We start from the raw sequence: 24746 nt of genomic DNA on the forward strand, positions 1-24746 counted from the left end.
CCTTTCTTTTTGACCATTTTGATTCAGTGGAGCAGACCTACAATACGCCCAAGTGCTTAGTTACAACAATGACCTGTTTACTGTATACAAATGACCTGACAAGAACAGTGACTGGACAACAAAAAATAAACCTGATAAGGCATAGAAATGCACTCTACTGTCTCCGAGCTCATGGTTATTAAGCCAGTGTGAGTTTATTCTGCTTATTTATTGAAGAAACAAAACAGACATATGATTCAAAGAGGCAAATTGTAAACAATGCGACCTCAGCTGGAGATGTAGAATATCTAAAAACAAAGAGATGCAGGAAAATCTGCCTCCTATTTACTAAATAGAAAAACCTGAAACCTTGAAGGAGCAGTAGGATTTTTTTGCTATCGTTCAACCCCTTCATTTCTTTCAAGCTCAAGATGAGTGAGACGGGTACAGCAGGCTTTATTTTGAATGGCCATGTAACACAGATTCACAGTTCATACCTCAAAAACCGAACAGAAACAAAGATAAATGTTCGGAAATTAAAAATAAATGGCTGCAAAAGCGTAAACAAACATCCAGACGTCAAAAAATGGAGGTGCTGGTAGGGCATTGCTTGAGAGAAACACAGGTAGTTGGCATCCAAGAGGCAGAGAGCTATCTTATGGCACAGAGGCTCAGGTATAGGGGACTGGGCAGATTCTTATTTACAAAATAGATGTTTGGCAAAGTTTACACATTGATGCCTCAAAGTCATTTTCCATACCTCCAACGACTCGGCGTCATCAACTAAGAATTCACAGCTTATAAAATAAGAAAAAGAAATGAAAACTTTTTTTTCAAAATGTGTCTCAGTTCTCGAAGGAAGCTGCAGAGAACAGTTTGTCTCACAGCCGAGTCCGCTGAATCCACATTAAGTCTGTTCATGCAAATGGACGAATCGGTGGAGCAACACTATGAGAACATTTGGCAAATCCATCTGCTGTGCACAGTCTTTGCTGGTGGCGGGTTGACAAACTAAGGTCAACCACATACAGTAGCACGCTGCTCCTCTTAAAAGGTTCCCAAAAACAGAATTAGCATCCTCAGTGTCACCACGGCCGTTGAATGTATCCTCACAGGTATAAACTCATTAATCCGTCACAGGAGGGTGCAGTCGCCTCCTGCCGAAGGTTTTCGGTCAAAGATCAAAGGTCACTTCCTGGTTGAAAGGTTTTTCGATTGGCCGATAAAGCCAAAGTCTGGTTGTCATGCTGAGGAGTACAGTAGAGTATGTGGCCTCTAGAGGAAAGCAGATCCTAGGATAGCCAGCTTATTACAGAACTGCCAAAGTATCCTTTAAAGGTTGAAAAAACAGAACAAATCTGTGTAATCCAGCTGTGAGAGACGCTGCTGTTCACAGTCACTCATCCTTCTCTTTATCTCTTTCCTGTGAGCTTCTGTCTTGGCCTTGAGCGCTTCCGTCCCCTAGAAGACAAACCAATTGACCAAATCATGAAGCTACAATTCTGCAGTGACAAATACGACCACCAGGGGGCAACTTTGTGCCTTCCTTGTCTTTCGTTTGGTTGATACACAGCAGCATAATGACAGGAACACTGAACTAAACCAAGGCTCTTTCCCAAACCACTCGTCGGCAAGGGGATATGAGACGAATGGAAACATAAAGCGAATAAAGTAACACAGAGCCGGGTTATGAAAAAATTCAAGGGGGGGTGGGGATGGGTGGGGGGGTCGTTGTACATTGGAGATGAGAAGAGCCGTGGCAAAAATGCATGAAAGTAATGGTAGTTGATATATAAAACCCAGACATTTAACTTAAGAGATGAGGGGACTGCGAAATACCCACTAGGTTTTCGTGGTTCTCTAGCTGTCTTCCTGTGGACAGGTCTGATCCTGCGAAGGATCAGGAGCTCCACTGGGCACCAGAGCGATCGACCTTGCAACACCAGAGCCCTGAGAGAAATTAAGGCAGAAAGCTGTAAAATTTCTATTTTGCACGTGACATGCTTTGGCACAATCAGTTATCCTCCAGCATGTGAGCACCTGAAAAAGTGCATCTTTTTCCTCTCACATTTACTAGAAAAACATCTGTGAAACATTTAGGATAATTACCTTGACACATAATTTTACCTTATTACATATGATCTAATCAAGACACTTCAATCATCTTTGACCTTTCATGTTTAATTGGCTTGACATTTTACTTTTAAAAAAAAAGGGTAAAATCAATCCCATTTGGCCATATTAATCATGTCATGTCATGACATCTACTGTGTGTGATTACATGCAACGTACTTGAGAACAGATCATCCATATGACAATAATAGATTATAGCACCGTGTCAGTCAGTTGTTAAATAAAATCCATGAATCTTATTGACCCAGGGGGGGGCGGAGCTCACCGATTGTTCCTCCTTGGCGCTGCTGCAGTTACCCTCTGGGTCTACAGGGGAGTGATCTGTGGGGGGGTCACTGGCCTGGGAAGGGGGGCAGTCTGAAGACGAGCTCTGCTGAGGGGCTGGAGTGGATGCTGCGGAGAAAGGAAATAAGAAATGTTCAGTAAATACAGCAAGAGGACATATAAAGGGATTTCTTCTTTGTTTACCGAGTGTTTAATGCTAGTCTGCTCTGCTGGTAACAACCTATGCAGAGAAGCAGTGGATTCAAATCCAGATCATGACCTTTATTGCATGTCATCCCTTTTATTTTATTTGATAAAATACCTGACATTCTGTATTCTGCACATTATCAAACAAAGCGCAACGTTATCAACATGCACGCCCCTCCATACCTGTCCGATCTCCTTAAACCTTATATTCCGTCCTGGGCTTTCCCCTCTCAGAATACAGCGCTCCTTTCTGTTCCCAGAGTTAAAAAGAAGCCAGCAGGCTGCAGGGCCTTTTCCTATCATACTCCCAGAAATAATATTCGTGTGGACATCAGACAGTCTGACTCTGTTGTGGCCTTTAAATCCAAACTTAAAACACATCTTTTCAGTTGTTTATTCTTTGATTACTTCAGGCCGTGTACCTTTTACCATATCAATCAATAAATGTATTAAGCCTAGTACTTATAGTTAATAGTATATATATATATATATACACACACGCTTGTCCTGAATATGGTAAACTTTCTGAAAACCACTGCATCTCTCTAACCCTCTGTGTGTTTGTTGGCCCACAAGCACAAAAGCCTCCAAGCTGTAGCTGTTGGTGCCTCATTCCAGATGTTTGGATCTGGATCTCCATAGATTTAGCCTCTCCTCATGTCTCTTCCTCCCTTGTGTGCATGTTGTCCTTGTCTCTCTCTCTCCCGGTGTTCTTGAGCTTTGTCTTGTGTGTTTGTGTTTATAGCGATCCATCCAATAGTTTTGGAGAAATCTCACTCAAAACTACAAATGTGAACATCATGGTGGTGCTAGAGGAAAAGTCAAGGGGTCACCAAACTCAGGGGGATGTGTCACCTGGAAACAATGAATGCCCGTACAAAATGCAATGGCAATAGATCGGATAGATGTTGAAATATCCATCCTGTGACACTGCCATCCATAGGGACATCCAGCTAGAAAGGCTAATAGTGTTTTTTTAAATGCTTTTCTAATAAAGTGGTACAGATGGAGGTTTAATAAGACGTATTTATGTAGGGAGACCACAATTAAGAACACTTACGTGATTCAGTAGACGGTGATGTGGATGTCCCTGGGCTCATGGTCATCCTAGAGAGATCAAGGTCACTACAGCTTCCTTCCTCTTCCTGGGTCGCAGCAGCTGAAGGTGGCAGCAGCTGACTGCAGACCAGTGTGTCCGGTACACTCATGAGGCCTGGGGTCCCACACCTGCTCACCCCTGCAGACGCGATGCCAGATCCCACACCTGCTGCTCCGGCTCCTGACGTAGAGGGGCCCTCGCCCGCATCTGAGTCAAGGCCGAGGCCTTCCTTCCCTAGGCTCAGCTGCCTGTGAAGCAGGGCTGGGTCGGCTGTGTGCTGGGGGCTGGTGATGGCAGAGGAGGGGGCCGACATGTCGCAGGCTTGGGGGCACATGGTGGTAATGGGTACTAGGCCTTGGAGCATGGCAGCTGGTATGGCGTGCCCTCCCACGCCCACGGTCTGGGCAGGCATGTAGGCTGCCATGGCCGCCCACTGCTGCTGAGTGGCCGGGAAAATGTTGGCCTGGCTCCAGATGACTGGCTGACCACCGGGGAGGACCTGAGTCACCTGGAGGGGCCCCTGCACGGGGAAGGCCAGAGTCTGAGCCTGGGCAGAAAACGGCTGCTGCGCCCACTGGGCGGCCTGCACAGGACCCATGGTCATATAACCTGGAGCAAGAGGAGGAGAAAACATGATTAAAGGATATTAAAGCTGGAAAAGGAAGCAGAAATAATAATAATAATCTATTTTATTGTATATTTTTGAGACTAACAAACCTGCAGTAGCTTGTTTGAGATCAGTAATCGATGGCACACATTGATTTGTCTGTCCTATTTCTGTTACTCTTGCATGGTAATGCATTGGACTGAAAATACTTCCTTGTTGGAGTGTTCCAGGACAACATCTGAGATTTGAGAGTCTGCTGCCAAAAAGCATTGACTTCATAAGCTGCGTTATCGGGGACAGACACATTGTGAAAAGGACGATGTGAATTAAGTTGTTTCCTGCATTAAAAAGGTTGCCCTTCAGTAGGCTGCTGTTCTTGAAATGATGTTGGGACGTTCTTGAATGTTCTTGGAAGACCAAAATGTCAATTGTTTCGCTAAAATATGCAAAATCACCATTATCTGTCCTCAAAGAAACATCGCTTTCCAGCATCTCTGTGGTAGAGTCAATCTCTGCTTTTTACAGACACCACATCAAAGACAGACATCCCCACCAGCACTTTATTCTCTTTTATGTTTCATATCGTGGAAAAAATGGAGTCTTTCAGTGCGGGCAGCTACCTGACGGCATGGAGGTGGGGCTGAAGGGGGCGTACAACTCAGCAGTGTGTTGCTGCTGTCGGCTGCTCCTGCTTGGGTCCAGTGTGTTGGCGGGGGATGGGGGCATCTGGTAGGCAAAGCACACGTGCGCACACACACACACACACACACACACACACACACACACACACACACACACACACACACACACACACACACACACACACACACACACACAGACAGACGTCACTACTATCAAAGTCACCTAAAAGTCACCATGCTGCACATTTATCTTTAATCCGCAGTACTGTCGAATATTCAGGTAATTTAGATCTCTGCGACTGTCCTAATGCAATGACATAACATTGCAGATAAAATATTGTAATTTCCCCACGCAGTTCTATCAACTTGTACCAATTACACAAAGTTAATCGGGGTTTGGTTTTGTGCTGTAGTACTCACCGAGGGAGGAGTGGACATGTCGCCGAAAAGATCAAAGTGGTTGATGTTCTGTGAGTCGAACCAAGGGGCGAGGGAGAAAGAGAGACAAAATCCAGTGATACATCACGACAATGAGATTTGCACACTCATGAAACCTTGAATTCATCTCCAGATAGGGTATGGGTGGGTAGGTGCGGGGAGTGAAATCTATTCATAAAGGCAGTTTGTGCTGTGGATGGCAAGAAACAACTATCCCCTCGTTTCATTATCAGAAAATGGATCTAAAATGAATCTTTCATGGCTCGCTATAATTGAGTGGGTAAAAGGCTATTCAGTCCCATAAAACAGACTCTGATTAGATATTCTTATGTCTGCCAATCAGGAGGGGCCCCCATGAGAGCCTGGGCCGCTTTATCATGCTGATTCTACTCCGAGAGCAGATACATAGACAGAAGAGCGTGTTTATTTCATCAAATATATGAAAGAAGAAGCTCCTGGAACCACCCAACCGAGACAATGAGGCCACCTCACCCGATAGGCAGACGTGACCCCTGCTCTAGTCCCCTCTGTCCTCTACTCAAACTACTTAAAGGAGAGAGGGACGCGGCTATGGAAGGCACTATGGAATGACTAAGTTGCATGAAATGTCTCTGGGGGCCATGCACAAGCAGACAATGAATCACTGTAAAAAGCACAAACACACACAGAACACACAGGATTTGCATAAACATAACACATACATGAACAAAAACACATAGTTAAAAAAGAAAAAAAAAAAAAAGAAAAAGAAGGAATCACAGCAATCAGTGTTGCTGGTAGCAGGGTGTTATGTTTGAATAAGCCGGGACATGGCGGATTGCAGTTTGCACGGCACTTTGGGACCATTGAGGGTCACAGAATGAGTCTGAATTTGGAAAAAGGTAAACATTGTACACAGAGGTCTCTCCCTGCAGGCACTGACACACATCAGGGGAGCTCAAGGCTCTCAAAAAGCTCCAACTGAATGAACAGACAAGCAGTAACACTTAGAGATATGGAAGCGCTGCTACTTATACTGGCATGGGCTGTTTGGGTGAGATAGCGAGGGGGCCGGGAAAGTTTATCTGTTTGATATGCTGAGCAACCAGCACACAAACAGCGGAGAGCAGAGAAGCACTTTGCTAGGGCTGTTTTCAAAAAGTTGCGTGGAAATTGTCTCTGGGTGAGTGTTTGGCCAAATAGGCTTGAATGAATGTTTTTTTATAGGCGATTTGAGAGATGCAACAGCGTTGTCACTGCATGGTGGTGAAGAAATCATAAAATCTACCAGGATGAGGTGAAATATATTTCCAGCTTGATGGAAAGGAGTGGAATCAGAAATGCTACTTGTGCTGTTTTTCTGAACAAAATACATTGCTATTCATTAAGGTCCGAGTGTCTGGTGGCCTTGATTGTATGTAGGCGACTACACTGCATGCAGTTCAACCCAAAACCCCACCTACAAACCTCTCGTCCTCATCCTCTGAGGAAGATGGAACAGCCCCCAATTTATTTATCTCGCCAGTCCGCCGTACCCGTCAGATGGGACGGGCAAACAGACTCCAAGCTGATTTTGTCTCCATCTGGTCACGACATGCGTCAGATTTCCGCACAAGATTGGATTTTGGATACGAAGCCTGCGTTTCTAATGTCCTGTGAAATTGCTGACATGTCTGACTTTGGTTGACCGATCAATTAGTCTTATCTCTTCAAGCAGGCTAGGCATGACCAATGAAGCTTTGTTTCATCATCACCATCGTCATAACAAAGAGCGGATGCTGACATAGACCCCTGGGTGAGTCGTTCTGGGATTAGGAAATCCATTTTAGAGCCTGTAGGCTGCAATACATAACTAAAGCTATTAAATAGAGTAGAGCAAAATAATATGAATGGAGACTGTCAAAGGGGGCTTAAGGTACTTCCTTCAAGAGGATGTTAAAGAGAGGTTTGCAAGGGTAAAGAAACAAATGGTAAAAAATAAAAACACCTACAGTCATGAAATGGCGCTTTGGGACATCATAGATCCCTTCCTTCTGCTGACTGGATGGGACCTGCATTGGATTGGAGGTCCATGTAAGTAACAAAGCAAAACCTTTTTATGTTTTATTTTTATCAGGCTGGGTTATTAAAAATACAGGAGCTTACAGGAACTGAAACATGTGTGTAGAAAAGGAAAAAGCTTTCTGCATCAATTTCGATTTAGTCATTTTTTTAAGATGCAATTTCATCTTTTAGAGCAATGGGATTATGCAAATTTTCCCAGCTTTTTTGTTGAATCAATTCTACTTAAATCAATATTGATTGCAAACAATGCCCGACGATGGTGCGTGCTGGTTCTGTGAGTATTAAGAAAGCCTATTGTTATGCTGCAACAGTATGTCTCAACTGGTTAATCTGACAATACGAAAATGCCTCGGCTCTGGCCTCTTTTGTATATTTCTCTCCCATTTATTCAAACTATCTGTTGCTGTTAACCTCGCTGCCTTACTCCCCTATCGCTCCCTCAACTGGTTAACTCTCCCTTACGTTTTCCCCAAGTCTATTGATCTTGTTTCATTCTGAGATCAAATGGCATGGCAAGTGATTAATCTCTCTCTCTGCATCTTTCATCTTCAGAGGAACGCAAGATACAGAGAGGCATAAAGAGGGGGAGGAGGAGGAGGGAGAGAAAGGGAGGGAGGGGGGGGGAATAGGATTAAACCAAACGACAGGTCCCTAGCGTCCTAGCTGGTCCTTCAAATGGTCTAAAGCCAAAAAGTCAAAGTGTTGGATGTATAAGAGGAGCCTGGTACGCAGGTTTTGGGTGAACAACTGACCTTGACTCTTCTGCTGTTGTTTGAGGCATCCTATTAAACATAAAGCTGCTTTTAATAATTAAAGTAATAATCCTGAAGCTTTTCATGAAATGAAACAGATGTCATTTTTTTCAACAATTGTTGCTCAAAGTATCTGCATTCTGTAATTGCCTCTCTATATAGCAGCTTCCATTGGTAGTGGGGAGTCTGCCATTCCCATGCTGGATTCACAGAGGAACCGATGCATGTATGTAATCGAGTGTAATTTTATCACATTCATAGCCTAATTGTTTAGTGTGCTCTCTTACACTGTATCAGAGCTGTATTTAGTTACTGCTAATGCAAATGAAACATCTTATGCCGCTGCTTCAAATAAAACCGTGCAACTGGCGAAACACGGATGGCTTTTATTGTGAAGAAGCCACGGGAAACGCAATGCATTTGTCATCGCGGTTAGCGCTGATGTGTTGCAGACACAGACATGCGAATTTTCCCATTTTTCAAAAAGGGATCAGTTTTACTTAATGCAGGGAGTAATGGATTAAAATCATAGGGATTATAACTTTGATATGAATCTCTTAATAGAACTCACAGCCTCATTTGGTTCTTTCCTACATGGCTTTTCATATTCAGCCAAGTTGAAACAGAAACCTTGGTTTGATCTATCCTTGAATCCCCAGAAAATCCTTTCTCCAAAAAACACTTTGCAACTTCTTACATGAATCTTGAAAGGTGCTATAAAGTCATGTTGTTAGTACTTTTACTCTTATAATCTATCACAGGGTATGAAGAGGGAGAAGAAAAGGGGGCAATGCTTGTCTTTGTACCTGATAAACGCTCTCCTCTGACTGGGGGCCACGGAGGGGTTCGTGTCCAGCCTCAAACACTATGTACTACAGAACAGAAGTAGTGGGCAAGGCGTAGAGGTGCAGAGAATAATGAGATGTGAAGACAGAGAGAAAGGTTGGCATATAAAACAGAGAGATACAACAAGGGAGTGATACATGACGAGAATAAATGAACGCATAGGGGAGTGAGGATGGCGTCGAGTGGGGAGTGAAATGAGATCACGAACATGAAGGGTGTAAAAAAAATGGGGCATGGGAAAGAGGAATGGGGGAGATGGGGAGAGAGAGAGAGAGAGAGAGAGAAAAAGAGCGAGGTGGGAAGAGGAAAGAGCACAAGTATAATAGGTCAGGCAGTAGTTCAAGGCAATGTGGAGGTCTTAGCTGGAGGTCTCCCTTCAACATCAGCAATATGATGCTCCTCCTCTTCGAGAGGAAATAGACCCAGACGTCAGATTATTCGCTTGAGATCCATAAGTGATGTCTCGGATCAGTCAGTATCTCCTCTTAAGATTGATGTTAATAAATGCCTTTATGGATCTCAATTTAAAGGAATAGTTTGACATTCTTGGAAATACGTTTATTCGCGTTCTTGACAGTCCTTTCTCGTATCTGTATGGTAAATGTGTAGCTGGAGCCAACAGCTAGCCTGGCTCTGTCCGATTCGACCAGCTCGGCAGTGTATTTTTCTTGACATAAACAAGGGTTAAACTAAATAATAATTATCCACTGAAAACAATAATTATGACAAATCAATGTTTCGTCAGTCCTTTTAAAAAAACCTGCATTTATCTGCGGAATCACACAACGTCCTCGCCGCCCATAACTATTTATTGTTCAGAAGTTGAGCTGTTTGACCTGTTGCACTTCCATTGGTAAGAAGCGTCTTCCATTCAATAATGTTATGTCTCGATCAGAAATTATATCTGACATTAACAGTTCTTGGAAGACACAGATTTATGGATTAAACTATTTTACAATCCACTCAGAATTAGACAAGAATCAGCAACAAAAAAAGTTGGAATAGACTACAAAAATATAAAGGCAGCACACTGACATTTATAAAAAGGTAAGTAAATGTAACATCAAAAGGGGCTGTGGATGTAATGTTAACAATACTTTCAGTCTTTAATATTAAAAGGAATGAGTAAATTGTAAGATTAATGTCGCAGTCAACCATCTAAATCTTCGCTTAAGAATTTACGCTACGTTAACCGAAGTTTTAGCTTCTCTTCTCAATCTTAACCCATAAAACAAACAGAACTGCAATGACCAAGTGAGTGAATCGGCTTCTGAATGATCTTCTGCTCTTAAGTGAAGAGAACGGATAGAAGCTAACGCTAATGCTAGGTGAGCAGGAACGACAGTGAGAGTGAGTGGTTCGTTCAAACAGAGTTTTAAAATGACAACTAGAGACTCATATACTAGTACCATGGACAGTGTGTGTGAACTGCCTTCACCACTAACCTTGTGATGGATGAGAACGACACCATAGTAACTGTACACAACAAAGATGGCGGCAGCTGTAAAAATGCTCAAAATGCTTTGAACACATAAAAATTATAATATTTAAGTCAAAAGACTAAAACTAAAACAAAATCAAGGGCCAAAGTTATCACTGCAGCTCGGATTAGGTGCTGGTAGGTGGATTTTGTTACCTTTGGACAGACAAAGCCGACTGTTTCCCCGTTTCCAGTCTTTATGCTAAGCTAGGCTAATTGGCTGCAGGCTCTAGCTACAAATCCACTGCGCAGACACGAGGGTGGTATTGATCTCAGCAAGAAAGGGTCAAGAACTAGTGTATTTCCCAAAATGTCAAAGTACTCCTTCAAGATTCTGGCCACAGTCTGGAGTTTTGTCAACCAACATCAACATAATCGGAAGCTGTAAAATGGAATGACTTTATGCAAAACACACTTTAAGAGCAAAGAACAGAGGTGATCTGAGAGGTGGTGGGACGTACCACTGAACATAGCATTCAGAGTAAGAGTTAGTGTTGTCTGTATTCAGTGTGAGCAAACACAGAAAAAAAACAAAAAACATGTACAGCCAAATAAATGCACAGGGCAGAAAGGAGGGAGGGGGTAACAACCAGTCAGGGGGGCATGTCTTTGGAAGAAATCAGAACATTGACACAGATCAACTTAAAAAATATGGTTTTACAACACTGCACTGGCAAATGGGAGTTGAATGGTTGAACAAAACTGTCCAATAGGATGGTCTACTGTGTATTACTGGAATGGTGGAATATAATGAATCATTAATTCAAGCAGATCAGTGACTGGAGGAGATATTAAAATTTATGATTAATAGTTTTTCTCTTTTTATTCCAAGCTTTAAGAGTGAAAACAGCACCAGTGAAGCTAGAAAAGCATCAAGATCAGCTTTGTGTCTTTCCTGCTCGTGTGCCTACGGACCTACCTGGTAAACTGGATCGTCCACTTCGTCCTCCAGGATGGTCTGTGTAGTGGTGGGACAGAAGGCAGATGACACATGTTGTTTTTCATCAGTAAGACAGTGCAGCCCAATTTAGAGTCTCATTAAAAAGTAAATGGAAGGACGGAAAACAACGCAAAAAAATAGATTTGTCTCCGTCCGTCTCTTCCTGCCAGCGAACATAATTACACACTCATAGTGTGTTTTAATGAAACAGTGATTTGGTTTATCGACCACACACCAACGCCTGCATTTCCTCTCACACATACCTGACCTGATATATATATATATATATATTCAACATAGAAATCAATGGTGCAGACAAACACACTTCAGTTGTGTGAATTAATCGCTGGCTAAGTTATTACGTGTGATCTCGCCTCCGAATGGGAAACAAAACAAAGGAAAAAAAGCAGAAATGTGCCGTCCTACCTGGTAGACCGCCTGCTCACAATGTTTATCCTTCTGGGCCTTCTTCTCCATCTCCTCCCGCTGTTTAATGTCGTAGATCAGCGTGAAGAGGTCGCGCAGGTCGATGATGAGAGGCTCCGCCTGCATGAGAGGAGGAAGAGAATGTGGAAAATCAAGTAGTGGGAAGTAAGAAAAGAGGAAATGGCAAAGAGATAAAGAGATAAAGGGAAAGTGGCAGTGTTTGGCATGTGTGTAGACAAGCAGGCAGAAACAGAGGTGTAAGAAGGGGAAATAGCCAGTCCAGAAGATACGGGAGAAGAAAATCAATGCAATGATCTTAAAACCTTTAGGAGTAATGTCAGCAAACAAATAGCAAAAAGAATTCTGAAGTGAACAAGACTTGATTGAACTGTGCTACCCTCAACGATTTAATGAATGTGTTATTTTATGGGGAGTGACCTTTATGAATTGTTTTTTATTTTATTATGTATTTATTAAAATATTCATTGTGTTATTTTAGTCAGCCAACTTACGTAGAATAGATTATGTGAAGACTATGAAGATGTTTGGTTCTGCCCTTGTCACAGGGAAACAAGCTCAAAAAACTCAAACAGAAGTTAAGACAATATCAATATCTACTCGTTTACTTAGTATCTATCGGGTCAACTGGTGTCTTGTAAATACACCCGACCTGAAAATAATGCAGTAGAAACTAGCATTAGAGGTGTGCATTTCAATCTTGGCAGCAGTGTCTTAGATTAGACAACAAGGTGGTGTTAAAATGACAATTAGATAGTTTCCTTTCTTTAGAAACAAATCAAAAGAATTCACTTTTACATGTTACTGAACTGACCTACAGCACACACATCACAGCAATCTTCAATTACACCACTATTTATGTTTTCCACAATCCTCCACTGGAGCTCCAGCTGAACATTTATGATTAAACAAAAGAGTGCACATCTGTAGGCTTGAAGCTTGGACTTGAGTCAAAATTGACAAATGAGAAATGAGGACTTGACTGCCAATAAACTTGATTTGAGACTTGAATGCAAAAACACTGACGTCTCCAATTTTAATGAAAGTGTTTTAGAGCGCAAGGAAGGCCTTGCACAGCTGCACAGCTGCCCAGCTTGCATATTTAATTGTTAGGCCTGCTGTGTGCATTGCATAGACTTGGTCTCAGCTATGTAAATGTTAAATCCTGTGCCATTTAATGGTCACCCTTTAGAAATGTACAAAAGACCTGACCCTCAATTATCTTGTGGGACTTAGGACTTGGACTTGCATGAAATAACTTTTCGACAGCACTGTGGAAAAGTACCTACCGACTGTGCGTTCTTGATGGCCACAAACTTATGGTGACTCTCCTTCCCGCAGACGTAGCCAAAGGCCCGGTGGTCCCTAGTGTCCTTGGCGATGTAGCTGATCTCGTGGACCGAGTGGTGATGCATGAGCACCTATATGGCAGAGATGTTAAGTGTTACGGCAAAGACCACGTGGTCTTGGTGAAATAGGGTTTTCACACAATCGACTCTTTGTCTTGCTCCTATTAAAGATGAAAAAAGCCTGTCTTGTTTAATTTCTGAGTTAAAAAAAGTGTTTTTCCAAATACAAGAACTGTACACTGTGTTGGCAGGAAAAGTAGGCCAAACCTACTTTAAACATATTTGCATATTGTTGAGCCAACTGCAACTAACCAACACAGAGGGAGGAGAGATTCAAATCACAACACAGTATAGATATTATAGTTACTGCAGAACTTGTAATCCAGCCGTTTGCTTTGTCAGATTGAGTGACATCTCTTTATGTCCATCTTTGATATCAGCAGGATTTGAGATGCTGGGAAATTTGGTGATTGAGAAAAAATAAATCCCATCCCGTTTTTAAAAACGACCGTTTGATGCATTCACAACATTTCTGATTAATAGACACAAAATAGGCACCCCAATAACGCTGACAAAACATAAATACGAAACCATAGATACACGCCGAGAGTAATTCAGCTGCCACTCCACTATTAGCAGAGATAAGCTTAAGCACCAGGGAGGAACTTTCGCTAGTAACGCCTCAGATTAATGTAAAATACAAAACTAATATGACTAGTCTACGATTCAGCAGAGAATCATGTCAGCTTCACATAAAGTATTTCCATCTAAAAGCTTGCTGACGCTGCCTGCCTAACTCAAGAGGGATATTAAGTGCGGAGGGTTATTTACTGCCAGTAATCAGTAAATAAAATGAGAAGCATTAGGGGGCATGATTTCCAAAACAACAAATGAGCTTGTCAAAAGCTGGTGAGCTGGCTGGTGGTGGCTGGAGGCTTAATGTTCTTTTTCATTACCGGCTAAAGACACACCGCTATCACCACCAGTCATATTGAAAAGAGATATTATCAAAGATGGGTGTTTTTTTGGGGGAGTGGACCACGGTTGGTGGTGGGGTGGTGATCGGCAGCCATGGGGCAAGCGCTGTTTCATAATTATCAGTTTAGCTCTAATGACAGCTGAGGTGGAGCCGTGGTGTAATTAGCATTAGCGGCAATGATCATTAAGGGGTGGAACTGAGTGCTAATTATCGGTTAGCGCTGATGAGCAGAGTGGGCCTATCTAGCCAACACTACGCCCCAGGACGGGGGAGAGCCGAGCCCCTCGATCATCCTGTAATGGAACAGCAGGCCTCCGAGTCCGCCAGAGGGATGGAAGCCAGGATGGAGGCGGAAACAGCCCGTCTCATAACATCACCATAACATTGCTCACTGTGCTATCATTAACAGGCAGACCAGCCCTGACTGATCTTAAGTAGGTCCTGCAGTATACCAGTAATCTTACTAGGGTGCTAAACCAGTTTACTCAAATATCAAATGGAAGACCTGTCAAGTTGAATCTTTACGCGCTAAAGGCCAAACTGTCTAGTGTAAAGCACGTCGTTGCTTATTTTGCATTAATATTTGGAGAGGAATTTGGATTTTTGCAAAGTGATGGAATTATTTTTTTGATTTCAGCACAACCTTGTGAATCATCTTTCCCCTTCTGCACAGACATCACAGTCAAACTAATATGTCGACCGAGCCAGCCAGGCTAACAAGATGGCGGCCCTGGCAGCCGCTGTGAACTCAACCGTGCCAGCGTCTGCCCTCTGGATGTCCTGTACTGTAGGTTCACAGTACAGCAGCTGGCGGAGGCCTCACAGTGCAGCTCTGCCACGAGGCCCACTCGCTGACGTGCTACTCACCCCTGATCTTTCACAGTAAATCTTGATCCCGCCGAATGAGACCGTCAAGAACACTCTCTGCTTGTGCTCCCCTTTGGAACGCGCCGAGGAAGCCATTCCCTGCAGGAGATTAAAGGAAACGACATGTGGAGATGAAAGGATATGAGCTCAGCAAGAGAGACAGTGAGCCTTCTTCTCCTCCGACTCAGGTGAGTGCGACAGTGGGAGATGGGGGGGGGGGGGGGGGGAGATTCGGGAGGGAAGGGGGGATAGGGTGACAGGAGTTACATAAGGTGTGATAGGACAGAATGTTCTTTCAAGTGCCATTTCTTGAAGCTTCACTCTCAGAGGAATTCACACGTCGAATTGTGCAGCGAGTCTTATTATTATTGGGGCCGATTTTATTTTCCCCCCCGAGCACCATTTTTTCTCTCCCTTTTCTTGAAGTAGGTTTACTGCACTTCAACGTGACACAAGTGCTAGCTAACAACAATAAGGTGAGATTTGCTGACAGAATGGATCGCGCCGCTGACCGACCAACTCGCCCCGACAACGTCACATAGTGCTGACTAAACAGCCCATCCAGCATTTGAAGTGCGTTTCTCCCCAAGGATCCCAGTAGCTCCCCTTTTCTTATATTCTCAGCTCTAATAAAGAAAACAATTAACATTTCCACCGCGTTCTATTTGACGCGATCTGTGTGCTTGACATGCCTTTCACAGAACAAAAGCCTGCGGCAGTAGAGAAGAGGGGAAAAGAGGAGAGGAGATAACAGGAGAAGAAAGACCTGCCTTCTGTGCTGAATACGTCTGACAAACCTGCAAGCCCAGTATCGTTAATGAGTGGTCAACCTCTTCTGTACGTCAGCTATCCTCCACTTTAGACTTGTTTTTCTTAGAAGGATTCGCTAAGATTTAAATAACAGGTCAAATGAATCATCACCAAGCTCTGCTTCTGCAGGGAGACGTTAAAGGGAAAATATCCATTCATCTTTAAACACATAAATGTACCTTTATAGGAGAGAAAATGGACCCGAAGGGACTATGGGAGTATAAAAAGGGGAAGGGTAAAGAGAGGAAGATAAAGAGCAGAACAAACAGCAGGGATAAGGAAGAGATGAAGTAAGTGAGAGAGAGGCGGGAGGGCGGGAGAGTCGATGGATGTTGTCAATCAGCGATCGACTTCTCCATTTGGTGGATTAGTCCTCAAGGCAACGAGAGGCAGCTCAATAGAGACCCCGTCCCCTCCTCTATCCCCTGTCCAGATCATAGCAGGTCTGTATCGACTGCTCCATTGACTGTAACTGGCTAGTAGCTGGTGACTGCTGGAGTCATATGGAGGGCACTGCTGAAATGTCAGAACGAGACAGGGGGAAAAAAGGTTGTTTTATTGGACATATCACTTGGAATGGATATGGGTGATGAGAGGCTTTGCCTTCCAGCTATCCTGCTCTTCTCGTGGGGCTTCCCACACATTTAAGCTCCGGCGAAGTGTGTGAGAAGATACTTTCAAAGCCGTGCGTATACGTCCTCTTTTGGAGGAGGATTTATCCCGTAGCCACCTACTGCAAAGATGCTTATGTGCTGCTTTTTTCCCCAACAAAGAAGAGTGATAAGTACTTCCTTCCTTTTGCTGTGGAGCCAGTAAACATAGCTGGCATTTAAGAGGATACAGAATAAACTTTAGAGAAGAGGAAGCAAACTATTTCCGAGTAATATGTCATTTATCTTGATAATTGACTGTTAGCTAAACCCCTCCCCGAACAGCAATTGTCCAATCATAACTTAGCAACCAGGTCGGTTAAGATTTCTCCACATGTTGAAGCAGTGTGCATTAGGCTCTAATAGCTTCAGCCTTCTAGTACGATAGACTGTGTGTAGCCATCGAGTGCAGAATTAAGTTGCATTTTAGACGGATTCTTGTTTTAAAACAAAGCTGAAAAAAAAAAAAAAAAAAACAGCTGGAGTTTTGTTCAAACCAAGTCATAAAGCTTATGTTATTATGATTAAGTTACATCTGCTCGCCTCTCAGTCGTCACTTCAACTGATGAAATTGACGGTATCTGTTAAAGAAAACCTGTTATCAAGGTAAACTGTTCCTGTGCGAGAACAGAAAAGTAGTAACTATCTACAGCACATTTTAGCAACACTCACCCACAATCAATAGTATTAAGACTTTTTTTCCCCCCGACTTACTGTAGGGCTGAATTTGACCTATTTTACTTGCAACATTCTGTCAAGAACACTGGCTAAAAGATTATCTGGGTCACATTATCGCAGTTTGCATAAGTGCTACAAGTATAGCTTCGTAGACTTTGTTGCAAAAATAGTAGGCTGTGACTGACATGATAAGACATTCAAGAGGCAGACATATGGGGGGGGGGGGGGGGGGGGGGGGGGGCTTTGCAGTCAAACGCTAAAAAGTGAACATTTCCTACTCAAGTGATATATTGCTTTTAGCGTCTCAACATAGGAAGCTAGTTTGCCTCCAAGGTCAGAAAGCTGTATGAATAAATGCAGAGAGCTTTGAGCAATGCTATAAATACAGCAGCCTATTAGAGGGAAAATAAAGTACAAAGCCGCTACCTTTTTGCAAAAGATATAAACCCAACCTTACAGTAGCTACATGACACGGGGCTACCGAATAATATGGCTGGACTTTTATTTGTTCCGTCTGGTCAGGTCTTTACAGAGCTTCAGTGAGTCATATACAGGAGAAGACAGCTCCCATGACTCATTCAACAGACAATACAGACATGCCCGAGCATGCCTTCCACAAATCTGACGGTGATGAGCGAAGATGCTCAATAATGTCCCAACACACACACGCGCACGCACACACGCATGCACGCACGCACACACAGAAGTCTGCACCTTCAGCTTCATCATGGAGTCCTGGCACAGCTTGTCCCCGCGCGCCGCTGTCACCTCATCAATCCCGATCAGCTTGGCCTTGTAGCGCACGCCATCTCCACGGAAACGCTTAATAAGCCCCGCCTCACTGCGGTCCTGACCTGCGGCGGGAGAGCAAAAGAGAGGACGAGAAATAAGAAGGAGAAAATGAGAGCGGGTGATTACAGGAGGCAAGGATGTGAGCTCAACTGAATCCTACAACTTTAGCATCAAGCCCATGCTTCAGGTATGTGTGCGTGTGTGTGTGTGTGTGTGTGTGTGTGTGTGTGTGTGTGAGACAGAGAGAGTTGGCTGCTCTGGTATAAATATTTATGGAATAGGAAATGCAGAATGAATTGCAAATTAGCAGCAGTGATTGAAAGAAAATTGAACTTGAGATTGAAAATGAAGCTGGATAAAGCCGGTGGACTAAATGAGAAAACAACTGGAACATTGGGAACACACTGCCATCAGCCATTGCAGGGCATTGTGGGGCATTCACATTGAAATCTCGGGTGAAAGGTTATGGGGTGGTTGAGTGGGGGCGCTCACTCCAACGCCTCGCCCACGCCCACAGTTCCCATGGGTGCTATTGGTGGTGACAAACCAGCTTGAATGGCTGCTATTGAGAGGAATCATCTCGGTCCAGCGCTCACCCATAATCCACCAGGGTGATGGATGTTGGCTGGTGGGATGGTGGTGTGAGACAGGAGGGCAGCTCCAAATGTGTGTGTGTGTGTGTGTGTGTGTGTGGCTGGCCTTGGGCTTTATAATGTCACCCCCCCCCCCCGATTCTCCCGCCCATCCCTGCTGCTGATTATTCTGTCTGTCAATCTCTGCACCACCTTGACACAGACACCTTTCTCATTTCTGCCTCCGCTTTATCTGCCGTCGCGCTGTTTTGATCATGAGGGTGCGAGCCTTCAAGCGCCGTCTCGAGCTCATGCGATGTATAAACAATCGCCTCATAACCTCGGCCGGTTTTGTCAGCCCTCAAAACACCGTTTACCGCTGGATGCTGGATTTACATGACGAGATAGCAGGATTTCAAAATCAAGGTCACCCTCACCTTTGAGAATTGAACAGCTTTCAAGCTCCCTGCTCACTCGATTCTAGGTCAAGAGCCCGTACAGTACAATCAGTTAACGGCACAGTTACGGCTAAGCCGTGTGCAAGAAGAGAAGAAGGTGTAATATCCCTATGTCGGGCTGCGCTCAAAGACAGTATTAAACACACAGTATCTCCATCCATACTACATCTACCCTTACACGAATGGAATTTCTCCTCCCATCTCTGCAATTTCCAAGGAAAAATCAAGAAGACTTTATTTTCCTTTCTTCTTTTTAAGTGCAAATTAAGTGGCTTGTGCAAATGGTGAAAAAACCCGTCCAAGTTCGAATGCAGGCACTTGTCTTGGCTATGCACACCCTCTCACTAATTCATGAGGGAACAATCCTCTAAAGTGAGGAGGATGGGGGGGGGGGGGGGGGGGGGGGGGGGGGCTTGATGATGCTAAAGTCATTAAAGTCTCTAAGCAAGTGAATGTCAAATCTGGTTCTAATTCAGACTTGTTTCTAAGCCAGAGGATAATGAGTGTTATATACAGCCACCGTGTTCCTCTGAACATTAACCAGCTTGGCATGCACGCAGCAACCATGGAGAGAGATTACCATTCCCACTTTGATGGCAAACTCCCTAAAAATACAAACGGTATACATTGCTATGCATGTGCTGTTGCTTAAACCCTGCAGGACAGAGGGCGGACTCCTACGATAATTATTGCTGTACCTCATTCCACCCATCCCTCATACAGTGACTGGAGCCTATTCACACAGTATTTTGTATTCCATCCAGATTTTACTGACTCATACACTAATGTAATGTAAAATGCATGCTGCTCCAGTTGCATTTTAAACACGATCGGTCCAATTCAGCGCAGCTCTCTCAGATGAGCTTTAACCAGATGTTCTGTGCCATTTGTTTCTTTACATACAGCTCCCCTAATAACACTTCGGGAGAGATTTAGAGGTTTATGCACAGATCCACACAAAAAAAAAGTCGGCCTTGCATACCCAATGAGAGTCTTGACACAGTGGCATAACTCGTACGCTACGTGCTCTGGGTTCGGACGAGCGACTGCGCTGTATTTGAAAACTAGAGAGCTGCGGGGCATGCTGTTTCATGTTGTTACTTTTACTGTAAGAAAGGAGAAGAGAGCGGGAGAAGGTGCGTGTGTGTGTGTGTGTGTGTGTGTGTGTGTGTGTGTGTGTGTCTGCGGGTGTGTGTGTGTATGCGGGTGTGTGTGTATGCGTGGTGACACATATTCCTCTGGCTTTCTGGCTTTACAATTACCCAAGGTTGAATGGTCCTCACAACATTTCTGGCCCATAAGCCTGATGTTCATAATTTGTCTGACAGAGGGCTGCCTAAAGCATAGTCAGCATCCAAGTGTATCCTACACATAGGACAACATGCCTGCCATCTGGGAGTCCTGGTGGTCTGAGATGCATGGGTCCTAGGTTAGAATCCAGCATAGGACCTTTATCGCACTCTTCTCCCCCCCCCCCCCCCCAATATTTCCTATTGCTCCCAATTTCCAATGCTTTAATAAAGCCATGAAATAGCCACATCTTCAAAAATGGAGCTGAGATTTAACAGCCAGGACATCAGAGGGCCTCAAATCAAATGCTGCCCTCACCCACCTGACATAGACAGGCCCTGCACCAGGACCATGGAGAGAACAATTACTGTTAGCCCTGCTCCATACTGTTTCAGGGCTCGTCTCTGATCACAGAGTTGCATCCTCCTCCTTGCCACACTAGAATGGGGACAGTGAAGAGACAGATGGCAACAGATGGAGAGTCAGAAGTGCCCCTCCAGATATAAGGACTTGGCAACAAGGAACTTTTTGTTGGGGATCTGGGCATCGAGGCAGCTTAACCTTTGAACCGTTCCGAGTGTGTATCCGTCTCTTCCTGTCAATAATCCCCGTCTGCCAGAAGGTCCACACACGCAATCTATTGAGCTCTAATGAGAGGCGATGCCTACCGAGTCATGGGCGCAGCTACATGCAATATCACAATGTTAACCAATTGCAAAAGGAAAACACTGTGCATGTCCTATCAGCGCAGGGGGCTGATGACTTTAAGCAGCAGTAAAGAGAATGTCTGAGGAAGGCAAATCTGTCCCTGCCATCTGCCTCCCCCATGTGCACGAAATAACTTTCATAAGGCTCAGCAAACACACAGATACACACTTACAAACACTAACGGCAGCAGGCATTCCCTCGTCTAACCCACACTGATGTCAAAAATTCCTCCACCCCAACCCTGGCCTTAAACAATAGATTAAGATTTTGGTTCAGAGGCTGATCGTTAAAGCAGACACAGAGTTAATGAGGGGCATTGTGCACATTGTCAATGCAGTGGACAGACCATTGACTCGCCATTGAGTCTCACGCAGGTATTGATGTGTGCTGAGTGGTGATTGGTGAGATCGTTCTTTAGGTAGGGGCCCCACAATGAGGCCATTATCACACTCGTGATGAAGCAGTGGGATGAACAGTCGGCTGAGCGTAACAGAACATGATTTGGCCAAATGTGGGAAACGGTGTTTGAATAGGCTGAAATGGTAACTATTTGTTACGCCTCTTACAATCTTTGCAATCAATGTCACACATTTAGTACGAGAGGTGACTTGTGATTTCATCTTTTTTTTTGCTCTTTCTGTGTCCGTCTGCTGGCGTCTCCGTCCTCTCTTTCAATGTCTCTCTGTCCACTTTCCTTGCATCTCTTTTTGAAATGAACCCACAGATTACAGTGGGAGAGCAACAGTTGCTATGGAGATAGAGCAAAGCCACGCATGTTGATGGATGGAGGGGAGCTTTGACTTTACCATGACAGCCAGAGTTTGCTGCTGTAGAATGATTTTTGAAAAACATACGGTTGTATTTTCCTCTGAAATACATTATTTAAGTGAATAATGAAGAAGAAAAAAACGGCACATGCATTAAAAGATGAGGCTGAAAATATACTAGATTTTCCTAATTATCAACAAATCCCATAAAAAGACCAAAACCAACAATGAACTTATCCTGCCCACAAGCGTCTGTGTAAACATTTTAAGTTCAGTAACAACATTACAGTTACTAATCCCAGTGATACTGTGTCGCTTTGACATTTCATGGGAAGGTCAAGTAGGCGTTAGTGTTGCTCTGGAGGCTGGAAGTGTGAGGCGTCATCTTCATTGTCATCAAAGATGATGACAAAGCATTCCTGTAACGCCACAGTTGTCTTATTTACATGTTGTATCTTTATCTTAGCTGCTAGCTAGCCAGTGGGACAGTTGGAGGGTGTATGAACCGTGGCGCTTCACTTTGGAAATAAACATTCTAGAGCGATTTGAGTCACTGGGGCCAAGTTAGGCTTGTTGATTGTTAAAATACAGTGTGTCATTTTCTATTTCAAAACATTTTAACTAATTTTGGGAAATAAGTTTTCTAGTGTTAGTTGAGGAGACTGCTCTTATATTTGTGCATTAAACATAAAGCTTAAGGCTTGAGAGCGTTAGCTTCAGTCCACTCCACATTTAAAATGACTTGCACAAACAGTGTTAAATGAACTACACTGAGGTACATACTTCATAATTGTTCAACTCAAATATACCCATATATACACCATCATGCTGCTGCACTACTTAGTCCCCTTTGAGTAACAAATGCTAGAGACATTAAAAAAACGTAACTAAGTTTATGGCCGTATTTGCATCCCTTTAAAAAAAAAAAAAAAATTTACATCTTCCCGAGGGGTGAATGGAATTGAGCATAAACAGCGGAGGAGAAGTCACAAACACTATTCCACATGCATGGGTCTTCATGGGAATTATTGACATGATGGAAAATAGAAAATAACAGCAATCCTATCTTTTAAATCAAACCCATTTCTTCTGCAGCTTCCCAGCCATATGAATATATACACAGGGCTTTGTCTAAATACATGTCATCAACCTGATCCTCAGCCGTGTCCTTCACCTGGTCCCAAGCCTCCTCATAAACACCCCCCAGCTGTGCTGCCCGGCAGTCTGCATGCATTTATGTTGCCCCATTTCCATTTATATGGATCTAAATAGCATCCTCACTGATTGTGACAATGGTCCCTGCAGCACATGTGATCAACATGATAAAGTCGGAGGCTGATAGCCTGCGCTGTTAGCCTGCCACATGGCCACGTGTGTAATAGCCCCCTCGCCCTGCACTCCCCCCTCCACTTAACTCAAATCAATGGGCCCTCCTCCAGCCTGGCCATTTATCTGAGCAAGCCGACAGGGCCAGTGAAACAGCCACCGAGGACCCGGCCCCGCGGCCTCGTTACAGCCAGCCCGCAGAAGCCAGATTTACTGGACTAGCTGGAGTGGCTTTATTCATGGACGGAGAAATGAGTAAAATAAAAAATTTTTAAAAAAGGATGAACAGAGGCAAGGCCAACGAGAAAGCATACTCTTCTTGCTCCCCCCTCCCTGTGGATCTCATTCTTTCTCCCTCTCTATCTCCTCTTCCTTTTCTCCCTTCAGCCAATTCAATCCCATTTCAATCTCCCAGTGAAGTTTCAGCGAAAGCCTCGTCCTGTTACATCACTTATGCTGTTCATCAAAGCGACAGGGCGTGAATTACCCTGTCCATGACACCTAAATCATGGCGCTACCATACCCTGGAGCTACATGGAAGAGCTGTTACTACATCTGGATCTTCTCGGCGCACTTGACTGAGAGAAGCTTCTATCCCTGTAGTCCAACGTTATTTAGCTCCATCCAAACATGATCTTAAGTTGTGTGTTCGCTGCCTGCCAAACACAAGAAAGCTGCCAGTTTCCCATTTTGTCTAGACTCCGCTACATGCTTCTAGTCGTCTTTTGACTGCTTTTCCTTCAACACGATACATATCAGACATATTTTCTTACACACAAGTACATTACAGAATAGTTGTGCTAATGCTTATCCGTGACGAAGTTAGAGAGTTTGCTAAATAGCGTCTCACGTACCTTTGATTCTCCTGGACTCCCTTCGCTGGCTGGTTTTGACACCCGGCTGGAGCTCGGCCTCCGCTGACATCCTCCACTGCTGGGTCCCTCGTCCTGCTCACAGCAGATCCACCATGGGTTAGCTAATCCTCCCAACTCCCGGTGTCCGATTCCCCCACACTCCAGTCCTCTTACAGCCGCTCTTTGGTGGAGAAAATCTCATTCAAATCCATGATGAGATGTCTGGTACTCCTCAATAAATGAAGATCCAGCATTGATGACTACACTCCGTCACTACTGGGCCATGGTGTTTGAGTATCGCTGAACAACACATGAAAAGATGGTTGGATTATGAGCTGTGTCACCCCTCTCGAGAGCAGCCTCAGATCAGATTTGACATCTTCTGGAGTGCACCTGAGTTCTCTTCTTGAAGGTCAAGTATCACATGATCCAGTGTTGCTCTTTTCTGAGTGTCCACCTATTACTCAGGAGTAATTCCCCCTGGGGGAGAGTGCAACATTGATTGAATCAGATATTGTTCTTCAGAGTAGGTCAGGAGTAGATATTATTCTTTGGAAGAGTACTTCAGATGCAGTCCGACAGCCCATCACAGTCACTTGCTCCGAGCACTGCAGGGCGAAGAAGAAAGGGATGACAGTTAATGTGAAGCTGGAGGTGGTTAAAAGCCAAAATGAAAAACACATGTACCCTTGATCAGTCATTACAAGATTAATTTAAAATACAAAATTGCAGGCGCCAATTTAACAAATCAACAAAGAGATTATTATCTCTTC

General features: G+C 44.0%; 1 protein-coding gene across 1 annotated transcript; it reads right to left on the minus strand.

Moving 5' to 3' along the window:
• Positions 1 to 1839: 1839 nt before the first annotated feature.
• Positions 1840 to 24043, minus strand: dab1b (DAB adaptor protein 1b; the record flags this gene model as incomplete). Its single annotated transcript, XM_079173696.1, has 13 exons — positions 1840 to 1929; positions 2378 to 2505; positions 3644 to 4291; positions 4910 to 5015; positions 5351 to 5398; positions 7339 to 7398; positions 8970 to 9035; positions 11409 to 11447; positions 11856 to 11975; positions 13163 to 13294; positions 15069 to 15167; positions 17921 to 18060; positions 23974 to 24043. The coding sequence occupies 13 exons, from the start codon at positions 24041 to 24043 to the stop codon at positions 1840 to 1842; spliced, it is 1746 nt and encodes a 581-aa protein (XP_079029822.1).
• Between the last annotated feature and the right edge of the window lie 703 nt (positions 24044 to 24746).

The sequence above is a fragment of the Pholis gunnellus genome (assembly GCF_910591455.1).
Source record: "Pholis gunnellus genome assembly, chromosome: 14".
Classification (NCBI taxonomy): Eukaryota; Metazoa; Chordata; class Actinopteri; order Perciformes; family Pholidae; genus Pholis; species Pholis gunnellus.